The 12,342-nt window shown below is 44.9% G+C and overlaps 1 protein-coding gene across 3 annotated transcripts in view; it reads left to right on the top strand.

Moving 5' to 3' along the window:
* Nucleotides 1-12,342, top strand: part of PISD (phosphatidylserine decarboxylase) — a 40,315-nt gene that overhangs the window by 10,541 nt on the left and 17,432 nt on the right. For 2 of the 3 annotated variants that reach the window (XM_066260100.1, XM_066260101.1), the window contains one exon: nucleotides 2,166-2,341. The exons of the other annotated variant lie outside the window; for it this stretch is intronic. In XM_066260100.1, the coding sequence (XP_066116197.1) occupies nucleotides 2,166-2,341 (176 nt within the window). The remainder of the gene's footprint in view (nucleotides 1-2,165; nucleotides 2,342-12,342) is intronic. 3 annotated transcript variants of the gene reach the window in all.

Genomic DNA, 12,342 nt, shown 5'->3' on the forward strand with positions numbered 1-12,342 from the left:
CGTAACTAAAACATGATAGAGGGACAATAGGGAGCAGGATAATCTCCTTCCATTGGAAGTCAAAGGCAGTATGAAAGGTATGCTCTTTGGTTTTGCACATGCTACTGAGAATTCAGCTCTTTGAGATAGTTTAACAGTTTTATTGAGATATAATTTGCATACCATAAAATTCAGAGTTATGCAACTGTCACCACTATCCAATTTTAGAACATTTTCTCCCCCTTCCCATTAGCAGTACTTGACCCATTAAACTATCATCCCTGTTTATCCCTTTCTCCAGCTCCAGGAAACCAGTAATGTGCTTTATGTTCTATGGTATGTTTCCTATACTGGACTCTTCATGTAAATGGAGTCACACAGTGTGCAGCCTTTTGTGGCTGGCTGCTTTTACATACTGTTTTCAGGGTTCATAATGTAGCATGTGTCAATGCTTCATTCCTTTTTGTTATCAAATAATATTCTACTTATGGATGGACCACATTTTTTTTATTCAGTCACCAGTTGATGGAATTTGGAGTGTTTCCATTTTTTGTCTGTTATAAATAATGCTTCTATTGAACATTCTTGTACAAGCTTTTGTGTAGATAATGTCTTTCACTTCTTTTAGGTGTATATCTTGCTGGGTTATGTGGCAATACAAAGTCTCACACACCAAGTGACTTAAACAATAGAAGTTTATTTTTTCACAGATCTGGAGACTAGAGGTCTGAGATCAGGGTGTCACAGGGTTGTTTCCTTCTGAGAGCTGTGAGGGAGAATCTGTTCCATGCCACATGTCCAGCTTCTAATGGTTTGCTGGACATCTCTGGCTTCCTTGGCTTATAGAAGCATCACCCCAATCTCTGCCTCCATCTTCATATAGCATTCTCCCTGTGTGCATGTCTGTGTCTATACTTCCCCCTTGAAATTTTTTTAAATTGATTTGAGAAAGAGAGAGAGAGGATAGGATAGAGAGAAGCATCTACTTGTTGTTTTATTTATTTGTGCACTCACTGATTGCTTCTTATAGATGCCTGATTGGGTGTCAAACTCACGAACTCTAGCATGCCAGGTTGATACTTTATCCACTGAGCCACCTGGCCAGGACCCAAATTTCCCTTTTTTATAATGACTCCAGTCATTGGATTAGGACTCACTATCATGACTTTCTTTTAACTTGATTACTTCTGTGGAGACCCTGTATCCAACTAAGGTAGTATTTGGAGATACTAGGGCAGGGTTCGGGAACCTTTTTGGCTGAGAGAGCCATGAACACTACATATTTTAAAATGTAATTCCATGAAAGCCATACAACGACCCATGTACGTGTTATGCATTATCCAATAAAAATTTGGTGTTGTCCCGGATGATAGCTGTGATTGGCTCCAGCCACCCACAACCATGAACATGAGTGGTAGGAAATGAATGGATTGTAATACATGACAATGTTTTATATTTTTAACATTATTATTTTTTTATTAAAGATTTGTCTGCGAGCCAGATGCAGCCATCAAAAGAGCCACAGCTAGCTCACAAGCCATAGGTTCCTGACCCCTGTATTAGGGGTTAGAATTTCAATACTCTCTAAGAATTTTCGGGCAACACAATTCAACCTATAACAGATGTTGGGCATCTTTTCATGTGCTAATGGGCTATTCATATATCTTTTTTGAAGATATATCTATTCAAATCCTTTCTACATTTAAAAATTAGATTGTCCTTTATTGTTAAACTATAAGAGTTTATGAGATTTTTGCATTGAGAATAGTAGTGTCTAGTCAGAACTGGACCTGCATTGGTAAAGTAAGATCAAAGAGCCCTGGGTAAGAATTGGTACCTGGCTGCCAGTTCTGGACCTGTTGGTGCCTGGTTGGACAACCTTGACTAGTTTCTGGACCTCTTTGCTATTCAGCATTTTCTTAAATTCTGTGACTGTGGTGGCAATTGAGGTGCATTGTAGTTTCATAGGGAAGATACTTGTCCCTTGCTAATTGATAGAATTTGGAGACAGAAGGTCTCAGTAGTGAATCAGAGTTGCACCAGCCCACAAGGTCCCTTCAGGGTCCAGTTACCTTTACTAAAGTACTATGATGCATTGACTTTTCTTGGCCCTCCCATTGGTACTGTTTGCATGACTCATTCCTGTCCCTTTTCCTAGGCTCAACATTTTCCTGTTGTTGTTACAGATACCAGAAAATTCCACACGACCCCTGCTCGAACCTTGTTCCTGTTGCGCCCCCTGCCCCTTCTGTTTGCGACCGGCGGCGGTTATGCAGGTTACCGGCAGTATGAGAAGTATAGGGAGCAAGAGCTGGAGAAGCTGGGATTGGAGATTCCACCCAAACTCGCTAGTCACTGGGAGGTAGGAATAACCTGATGTCTCGCCTGGCACTCTCTAAATGCCCCAAAGTTGGGATGTTTGAAAAAATGGACTGTGCTTTCTTGGAGCTCATTTCTCTAATGGGCTTTTTTTGGCCAGATACAGAAGTTATATCTGAAGTGTCATGCCAGGCTTCCCTCTGTCTCCAGACCTACCCCTGGTCTACCCAAGGGCTCTGAGTAGAATTTTCTGCTGTTGAAATTCTCAGAGTTCATGCCTTATATTGGGACTGGATCCTGTCCACTCACTCCCTTCTCAGAGGATGAGCTGAAACGGTTGGACTTCTGGGATGTGGATATATTCTCACCAGGAACCAGACTAAAATAGTTAAATTCCTTTATGGAATAGTTAAATTCCAATAATGATTGCTCAAAATTCTCCTGCCACAATAGGGCCGTGGAGGGGGGGGGGGGGGAGCTTTGATGTTGAACCATATATGATGCATTATGAACTATCTTATTCATCTGTGCTTCCTGTGGCCCAGGATGATACCTGACTCAGAGCAGACATTCAGTAAATATTGAAATTGTATACGTTTAAAAATTGCCTTCTTTGGCGTCATCCTAGGACACTGAGGTCCCAGGTTTGAAACCCTGAGGTCTCCAGCTTAAACGCGGGGTCACAGTCTTAAGCGTGGGGTTGCCGGCTTGAGCTCAAAGGTCACTCACTGGCTTGAAGCCCAAGGTCACTGGCTCGGCTTGAGCCCCCCAGTCAAGGGACATATGAGAAGCAATCAGTGAACAACTAAAGTGACACAACTATGAGCTGATGCTTCTCATCTCCCTCCCTTCTTCTCTCTGTCTCTCACTCACATTGGAAACTAAAAATGCCTTTTTTGCAGCTGTAATTTAACAAATGAAAAATCTGAAATATCAGTAGATCTTGGTGACCTGGGCAAAAGAGGGGGTGAAGGTAAGGCATTACGATATTTGGGATGATGCATTGGGTTTCCTCATGAGCTGTTCCACATTGGTAATCCAGCTCAGTTGAATTCAGTGGCAGGGCCTCTGGCTCCTGAAGGTGAGTCCCAGCATGGTCCTCAGGGCTGTGTGAACTAGGATATGTCACTTCCTGTTTGGCCCTTTGTGCGTTCAACAGTGAAACAGTGGGTTAGTTTGGAACATGATTCTGAGAGTCCTTCCAGCTCTAACGTAGTTTATCTAGACTTCCTCCCAAAATCCTGTTTTTGTTTTTGTTTTCTGGTTTCAGCCCTCTTCCTCCAACAGAATCCAGTTTAAGAATTTTGCTTGATGCCTGACCAGGGGGTGGCACAGTGGATAGAGAGTTGGACTGGGATGCGGAGGACCCAGCTTGAGTGCGGGCTCATCTGGTTTGAGCAAAACTCACCAGCTTGGACCCAAAGTCACTGCCTCAAGCAAGGGGTTACTCGGTCTGCTGAAGTCCCGCGATCAAGGCACATATGAGAAAGGAATCAATGAACAACTAAGATGTTGCAATGAAAAACTGATAATTGATGCTTCTCATCTCTCTCCATTCCTGTCTGTCCCTGTATATCCCTCTTTCTGTAAAAAAAATGAAAATAGCCCTGGCTGGTTGGCTCAGTGGTAGAGCCTCGGCCTGGCGTGCAGGAGTTCCAGGTTCGATTCCCGGCCAGGGCACACAGGAGAAGCGCCCATCTGCTTCTCCATCCCTCCCCCTCTCCTTCCTCTCTGTCTCTTTCTTCCCCTCCCGCAGCTAAGGCTCCATTGGAGCAGAAGTTGGCCCGGGCGCTGAGGATGGCTCCATGGCCTCTGCCTCAGGCGCTAGAATGGCCCTGGTTGCAACAGAGCAATGCCCCTTTTAACTTGATTACTTCTGTGGAGACCCTGTATCCAACTAAGGTAGTATTTGGAGATACTAGGGCAGGGTTCGGGAACCTTTTTGGCTGAGAGAGCCATGAACACTACATATTTTAAAATGTAATTCCATGAAAGCCATACAACGACCCATGTACGTTATGCATTATCCAATAAAAATTTGGTGTTGTCCCGGATGATAGCTGTGATTGGCTCCAGCCACCCACAACCATGAACATGAGTGGTAGGAAATGAATGGATTGTAATACATGAGAATGTTTTATATTCTCATGCCGGGTGGATCCTGTTCGGGCGCATGCGGGAGGCATCTGACTGCCTCCCCATTTCCAACTTCAGAAATAATACAAAAATAAATAAAAATAAAAAAGAATTTTGCTTGATTTCCAATAGTCCTGTAAAAGTGTGACTTAGTCAACTGGCCATGCAGATCTAGATGTGGTCTTTACCCTAAGAGGTATTTGCCTGTGTGCTTGCTTATGTGTTCTCCATTTGGTCTGTTCACATGCCTTGGACTTTATAATAACCTACCTCAGACCAAGAAAAACGAAAGGTTTTCTGTTTCTGGTATTATTCCACAAAATCCTTTGGTGAAGGGTAATTGTGTTGTATATGAAGCAAACTTTCAAAGTATACTGTACTCTTTTTCTTTCCATGATATTAGTGGTTTCCTCTGTAAAGATGTTTTTTTTCCTTTAGACTAGTGAAGTATTTGTGAGACTGCTCTTATGAACTCCACTCAGGTGTCAGACCCAAACTGGCTTGTCTCTGACCCCAGGTATTTGTCAAGCTGACTCACCCTGCCGTGAGCCTGAATGCTTTCAGGAAATCCCCACCCACTTCAAAGGCTTCCAAGAGACTTTTCATTTGGAAGAAATTTACTACCTCCAAAATCGTAAAAGACCAATACCAGTAGTTTTTTAAGCTGTTTGTATAATTGGGATTGCTGCCATGTAAGAGTCAGGACCTAAAAAACAATTGTTTATAAGGAGGGCACAGCTGATTCGCACTCAGTTCTAGGGCCTAGGCAGGGACGGGCTATGCGAGTTGAGTGGCTTAGTACAGTGTGAGATCTGAAGCCCCTGTTGGTAAGGAACTGGGCTTCAGCCTGACCTGTGGTGGCGCAGTGGATCAAGCATCAACCTAGAATGCTGAGGTCCCCAGTTCAAAACCCCAGGCTTGCCCGGTCAAGGCACATATGAGAAGTAACTGTTATGAGTTCATGCTCCTGCTCCTCCTCACCCCCTTCTCTCTCTCTCTCTCTCTCTCTGTCTCTCTTTCTTCTCTCTAAAGTCGTTAAGTAAAATATTTAAAAAAGAGCAACTGGACTTGTTAGATACCATTTTTTGGGTTGAATAAAATGGCCACAGAATTGCTCCTGAATTTTAAAACAGGGCTGCAACATTTCACTTTATGAAGGGAAAATGGTCTGGACTCAGAATAGACACTGGAAGATTTCAGGCCAGACAGCAGATTTTGAGAGGGTGATTTTGAAACTGGCAGTGAGGAGCTGGGTCTTAGTCCCACCCCTGGTGTCTTCTAATCACTGTCATCTCATGAAGAATGAGAGCGTATGCCAACCTGGCTGATCATTACAGTTGTTGGGGAACTTTAAACATGGATTCTTTGGTCTCATCCAGAGATTTGAGCAAGTCCTGAGACCTTTGTTTTTAAAAAAAAAACCTAGCCTGGCCTGTGGTGGCGCAGTGGATAAAGCGTCGACCTGGAATGCTGAGGTCTTCAGTTCAAAACCCTAGGCTTGCCTGGTCAAGGCACATATGGGAGTTGATGCTTCCTGCTCCTCCTTCCTTCTCTCTCCCTTTCTCTCTCTCTCTCTCTCTAAAAATGAATGAATTAATTAATTAAAAAGAAGAAGCCCCCTATCCCTGGCCTGAAAGCTCACTTGGTTAGAGCATCATCCCAAGGCTCAGAGGTTGTGGGTTCAATCCCCAATCCAGGCACATACAGGAACAGATTGATGTTTCTCTCTCTCTCCTTCTCTCCCTCAGATCAATGAATAAAAATTATAAAAATAAAAAGCCCCACTGGGCTTTTTCTAATAATGACCAGCCAGATTTAGGAACCATGGCAGATGAGCTGCAAGATTCCCTTCAGGGCTCCATTTTTTAAGTGGCGCATGACAATTTCTTGTGATTTTTGCTGGAATATAATCCCTTCATATTGCCAGATCAAGTCTGGCATTTCTAGAGCTGAGAGAGAAGACAGGGTGGTAGTTACTGCTGAGGGTGAGCACTTGGGATTAGTGGCACAGTAGAGGCGGTGATTGGATTTTTTACCGAATAGCATTTCCTGGATTACCAGGAGGTAGATATGGGTTGAGGGGTGGTATAACCTTCCCCTCACACACACAGCATTCCTGTTAGCCCCCATTGTTCAGATGTCAGCAGGAGGCCTTTGTTCCTCTTTGCCATTCATAAATAGATGTCTCTTGTGTCGGAAAAACAGCTGGTTATCCCCTTGTATCAAAACATTTTTTTGTGTGTGACAGAGAGAGGGACAGATAGGGACAGACAGGAAGAGAGAGAGATGAGAAGCATCAGTTCGTTGCAGCACCTTTGTTCATTGTTTGCTTTCTCATATGTGCCTTGACCAGGGGGCTACAGCAGAGTGAGTGACCCCTTGCTTAAGCCAGCGACCTTGGGCTCAAGCCAGTGACCCATGGGGTCATGTCTATGATCCCATGCTCAAGCCAGCGATCCCGCGCTCAAGCTGGTCAGCCCGCGCTTAAGTCGGCGACCTTGGGGTTTTGAACATGGGTCCTCTGCATCCCAGTCTGATGCTCTATCTCAGGAGTCAAGAACCTATGGCTAGTGAGCCAGATGTGGCTCTTTTGATGGCTACATCTGGCTCGCAGACAAATCTTTAATAAAAAAAAATAACGTTAAAAATATAAAACATTCTCAGGTATTACACTCCATTCATTTCCTACCGCTCATGTTCATGGTTGCGGGTGGCTGGAGCCAATCACAGCTGTCCTCCGGGACAACACCAAATTTTTATTGGATAATGCATAACGTATATGGGTCGTTGTATGGCTCTCATGGAATTACATTTTAAAATATGTAGTGTTCATGGCTCTCTCAGCCAAAAAGGTTCCCGACCCCTGCTCTATCCACTGTGCCACTGCCTGGTCAGGCCTGTATCAAAACATAGTTGTAATATTGAAGAGCACCTCACAATATTTCTGAACCTTTTTTTAGTTACAACTGCTTACCGAGGTGGGCAGGGCAAATGTTAGAGCCATTTTACAATAACTGGAAAGACTAGTTTGATAGCAGAGTGTGTACCAGAATAGATACCTGGTCACACCAAATCCCACGCTCTTTGAACGATACCACGTTACTAGGAAGAGTTCTTAGTACTGAAGTTATGTAGTGGCAGCAGGAGGTGGAGGTGAACTACTTGCCCACCAGAGTTTGTGTACTCGTTGCCTCCGTGCTCTGAAGGCTCTGACTGGTTAGATGGGAGGGGAATTTGAGTGTTCTTGACTTGAAAGTCTGTGATAACGCAGACAAGCATTCGCGTTTGGCCTTCTTCCCACAATGTAGAGCTCTTGAATTTATACCAGTAGCTTTCCTTTATTGAAATATTATTGCCCTGGCCGGTTGGCTCAGCGGTAGAGCGTCGGCCTAGCGTGTGGAGGACCCAGGTTCGATTCCCGGCCAGGGCACACAGGAGAAGCGCCCATTTGCTTCTCCACCCCTCCGCCGCGCCTTCCTCTCTGTCTCTCTCTTCCCCTCCTGCAGCCAAGGCTCCATTGGAGCAAAGATGGCCCGGGCGCTGGGGATGGCTCTGTGGCCTCTGCCTCAGGCGCTAGAGTGGCTCTGGTCGCAACATGGCGACACCCAGGTGTCGGGAGCCGATCCACTAATGCTGGCTAACTAGGTCACAGCAGAAGAAGATCCACAACTGCTGGTTGACAAAGTCACAGCAAAAGAAGATAGAGTCACCGCAGTAAAGACCAACAGCTGCGGATTGACAAAGTCACCACAAGGAAAGGCACAACGATACCTCCCCCTTTAATCTTTTGAATTAATCTGGCCTTATATCCCCCCTTTTTCTGGGTGTGTGCTATTATTTGTGGCACAGGGATAATAGTACCGTGCTTTCCCTGTAGATTTGTAGTAATTTCTTTGGAAATGAGACAGAAGGTGTAAGTTCCACAGAAAAGCCTGTAAGCCCCTTGATCTGGGCTCGTAAACATAAGAGGCTGGCTATGATATCCCTCGTAAAGGGTTAAGTTTGTAGGAGAATTTCTTCTTAATCATGTTAGAAAGAATAGATTGTGACTTGTGAATGGGTAGAAGGCAGTGGCTGTGCACAGAGCACCTTTTGGCCTTCACTTAATTCATCATTTTTCCTCCCTAGCCTTTTCATGTAATAGAGTAGAGAAACTTTCCTTTCTTCTTGCTTATTTGATCTGCAGATGGTGGAACACTCTAAGAAGAATATAGTTAGAATTTAATTAGTGTGTGAATATAGTAAATAAATAAAATTTGACTAGACAATAGAATCTTAGGAAAGGAGTAATAGAATGGCCTGTTGCGTGGCTTGGGATGGGAATGCAGTCAGCAAGAAAAGAATGTTTTGCTAAGAGAATTGTTTTATGACTGAAGGCAGTTGCTGGGCTTTCTCAGTGAGACATTCTTTTGAGATTTATATACTTTCCCAAGGTTTTTCGTTCAGATAATAAAGAGGAATATGGAAGAATCCATAGAAGCAATAGCAATTAATGCCTTCTGATATTATGTTGCTACTAAGCTATCTTGCAGGTGCACTCTATATATCTTTAAGCAAAAGTTACTCTTGATGTTATGACAATTTCTTAATAAACAAGCCTTTTGAAGTCTTGTGAGAAAAGTTAGGACACTGCATAAACTCAAGGCCATTTGCCTGAGCAAGCGGTGGTCCTTTGCTAGTCCTTAATGATTTTGTCTGTTAATCTCTCTCTGCCCCTTGACTCACAACAACAGTAAAGTTGAGTTATTAGTTAGTACTAATCCTTTAAAAGCTTTTACCGATGTTATCGCTATTCAAGTTATTTTTTAATTGTACTTTGAATGATTTGCCACCTGATTTGTAGTTTATAGATTTAAATTAACTGTTATCTGGAAACATGTAAACATAGTGAAACAGAAGCAATGATTAATACCATGTAATTGTAACTTGGTGTGTGTGTATAAAAAAGGAGCTGTACTAGCATTTGGTAGAGATGCCTGGCAGTAAATGCTAACTAGAGAATAAAGAGAAAGAAAAGAATTCAGCTCTCTCACTCGATTTCGCCGATGCCGTCTCCTCCTGTGGGACCCCTGGATCCCCCCCGGGGCTGGACCCCGGCACCCAGGATGGGCAGAGCATCACCCCCTGGTGGGCAGAGCGTCGCCCCATGGTGGGCGTGCCGGGTGGATCCCGGTCGGGCGCATGCGGGAGTCTGTCTGACTGTCTCTCCCTGTTTCCAGCTTCAGAAAAATGAAAAAAAGAAAAAGAAAGAAATATATTTTTTTTTTTTTTGGTGACAGTACCAAAGAAACCTTAAATCCAAAATCTATGCCACCTCATTCTCTGCAACTGGTACTCTGGGGTGGTGGAGAGGGCACGGCTCTTGCAGAGGGGCGGCGAGGAGTAAGGGTTGGACAGGGTCAACGGGTACTTGGGCTCTGGGCGCCATCAGCTGTGTGACCTTGGGCAAGCTGTCTCACCTTTCCGAGTTTTCTTTTTACACATTAAGATCTTTGCCTACTCTAAGGTTCAAGTTCTTTTTTTTTTTTTTTTCTTTTTTTTTTTTTACAGAGAGTCAGTGAGAGGGATAGACAGGGACAGACAGGAACAGAGAGACGAAAAGCATCAATCATTAGTTTCTTGTTGAGCATTGCTACACCTTAGTTGTTCATTGATTGCTTTCTCATATGTGCCTTGACTGCGGGCCTTCAGCATACCGAGTGACCCCTTGCTTAAGCCAGCGACCTTGAGTCTAAGCTGGTGAGCTTTGCTCAAATTAGATGAGTCCGCGCTCAAGCTGGCAACCTCGGGATCTTGAACCTGGGTCCTCGGCATCCCAGTCCGACGCTCTATCCTCTGCACCACCTGGTCAGGCGGTTCAACTTCTTTTTATGGTATCTTAAAGCCATTGCAGTTGGCTGAGTAAAATGAAACCAATGTTTACTGCTGTGGGTTTATGGGAATTCTGTAACTAACAACAAAGTAACTTCCTATGGAGCATGTCTGAAGTCTGGAATCATGTACAATCTGAGGAATGTATCGTTGGATGGTTTTGTTGTGCAAACATCACAGAGTATGCATAACTACACAGATCTAGACGGTATAGCCTACCTCACATCTATCTAGGCTGTGTGGTGTACAACCATGGTAAATGCCATTCATCATTGAATAAAATGTCACTATGTGGTACCTGACTATGCAGTGTGTGTGTATGTGTAAACGTAATCACTTGGTGAACATAGCCCTTCCAGGCTTTTGGCTGTGTTTAGGAATATATATTGTTAGTTTCATTTTTATTTATATAAATTAAAAAAAATGTTTAATGTTTATTTTACTGTTTTTAGAGAGGAAGAGGGAGAGAGAGAGAGAGGAACATCTGTCCTTTTTTTTTTTTGTTTTTTTTTTTTTTTTTTTTTGTATTTTTCCAGAGCTGGAAATGGGGAGAGACAGTCAGACAGACTCCCACATGCGCCCGACCGGGATCCACCCGGCACGCCCACCAGGGGGCGATGCTCTGCCCCTCCGGGGCGTCACTCTATTGCGACCAGAGCCACTCTAGCGCCTGGGGCAGAGGCCAAGGAGCCATCCCCAGCGCCCGGGCCATCCCCGCTCCAATGGAGCCTCGCTGCAGGAGGGGAAGAAAGAGACAGAGAGGAAGGAGAGGGGGAGGGGTGGAGAAGCACCCATCTGTGTGCCCTGGCCGGGAATCGAATCCGGGACCCCTTGCACGCCAGGCCGACGCTCTACCACTGAGCCAATCGGCCAGGGCCTCTGTCTGTTCTTGTATGTGCCCTGAGCAGTAATCGAACTGGCAATTCGAGCCATCTGGCTAGGGCAGTTCATTGTTTTTGTTTGTTTTTAAAATTTCATTTTTATTCACTTTAGTGAGGGGGGAGAGAGAGAAAAGGGGAGAGGAGCAGGAAGTATCAACTCCCATACGTGCCTTGACCAGGCAAGCCCAGGGTTTCGAGCCTGTGACCTCAGTGTTCCAGATCAATGCTTTATCTGCTGCGCCACCACAGGTCAGGCTAGTTCATTGGTTCTTTTTTTTTTTTCATTTTTCTGAAGCTGGAAACAGGGTGAAACAGTCAGACTCCCGCATGGACCTGACCGGGATCCACCCAGCACACCCACCATGGGGCGACGCTCTGCCCACCAGGGGGCGATGCTCTGCCCATCCTGGGCATCGCCATGTTGCGACCAGAGCCACTCTAGCGCCTGAGGCAAAGGCCACAGAGCCATCCCCAGCGCCCGGGCCATCCTTGCTCCAATGGAGCCTTGGCTGCAGGAGGGGAAGAGAGAGACAGAGAGGAAAGCGCAGCGGAGAGGTGGAGAAGCAAATGGGCGCCTCTCCCGTGTGCCCTGGCCGGGAATCGAACCTGGGTCCTCCGCATGCTAGGCCGACGCTCTACCGCTGAGCCAACCAGCCAGGGCCAGTTCTTTGGTTCTTAATAGACATATACACCTGTGTGATAACTGTCACACTCAAGGTGGAGAACATGTATGTGTTCCTGTGGGGTCAGTGCCCCCATGGTTGCATGCAATTGCTGATCTGCCTTCTGTCAGCATAGGTTAGATATCTTTTTTTTTTTTTTTTTTTTTTTTTTTTTACAGGGACAGAAAATGAATCAGAGAGAGGGATAGACAGGGACAGACAGACAGGAACGGAGAGAGATGAGAAGAATCAATCATCACTTTTTCATTGCGAGACCTTAGTTCATTTATTGCTTTCTCATATGTGCCTTGACCGCGGGCCTTCAGCAGACTGAGTAACCCCTTGCTCGAGCCAGCATCCCAGTCCGATGCTCTATCCACTGCGCCACTCCCTGGTCAGGCAATTAGATATGTCTTATATGAAATTTTATGTAAATGGAATATACTTTGTTATGTGTGGTTTATCTCACTGAGTGTAATATTGAGATCCATCCA

Source organism: Saccopteryx bilineata, chromosome 2 (assembly GCF_036850765.1).
Source record: "Saccopteryx bilineata isolate mSacBil1 chromosome 2, mSacBil1_pri_phased_curated, whole genome shotgun sequence".
Lineage (NCBI taxonomy): Eukaryota > Metazoa > Chordata > Mammalia > Chiroptera > Emballonuridae > Saccopteryx > Saccopteryx bilineata.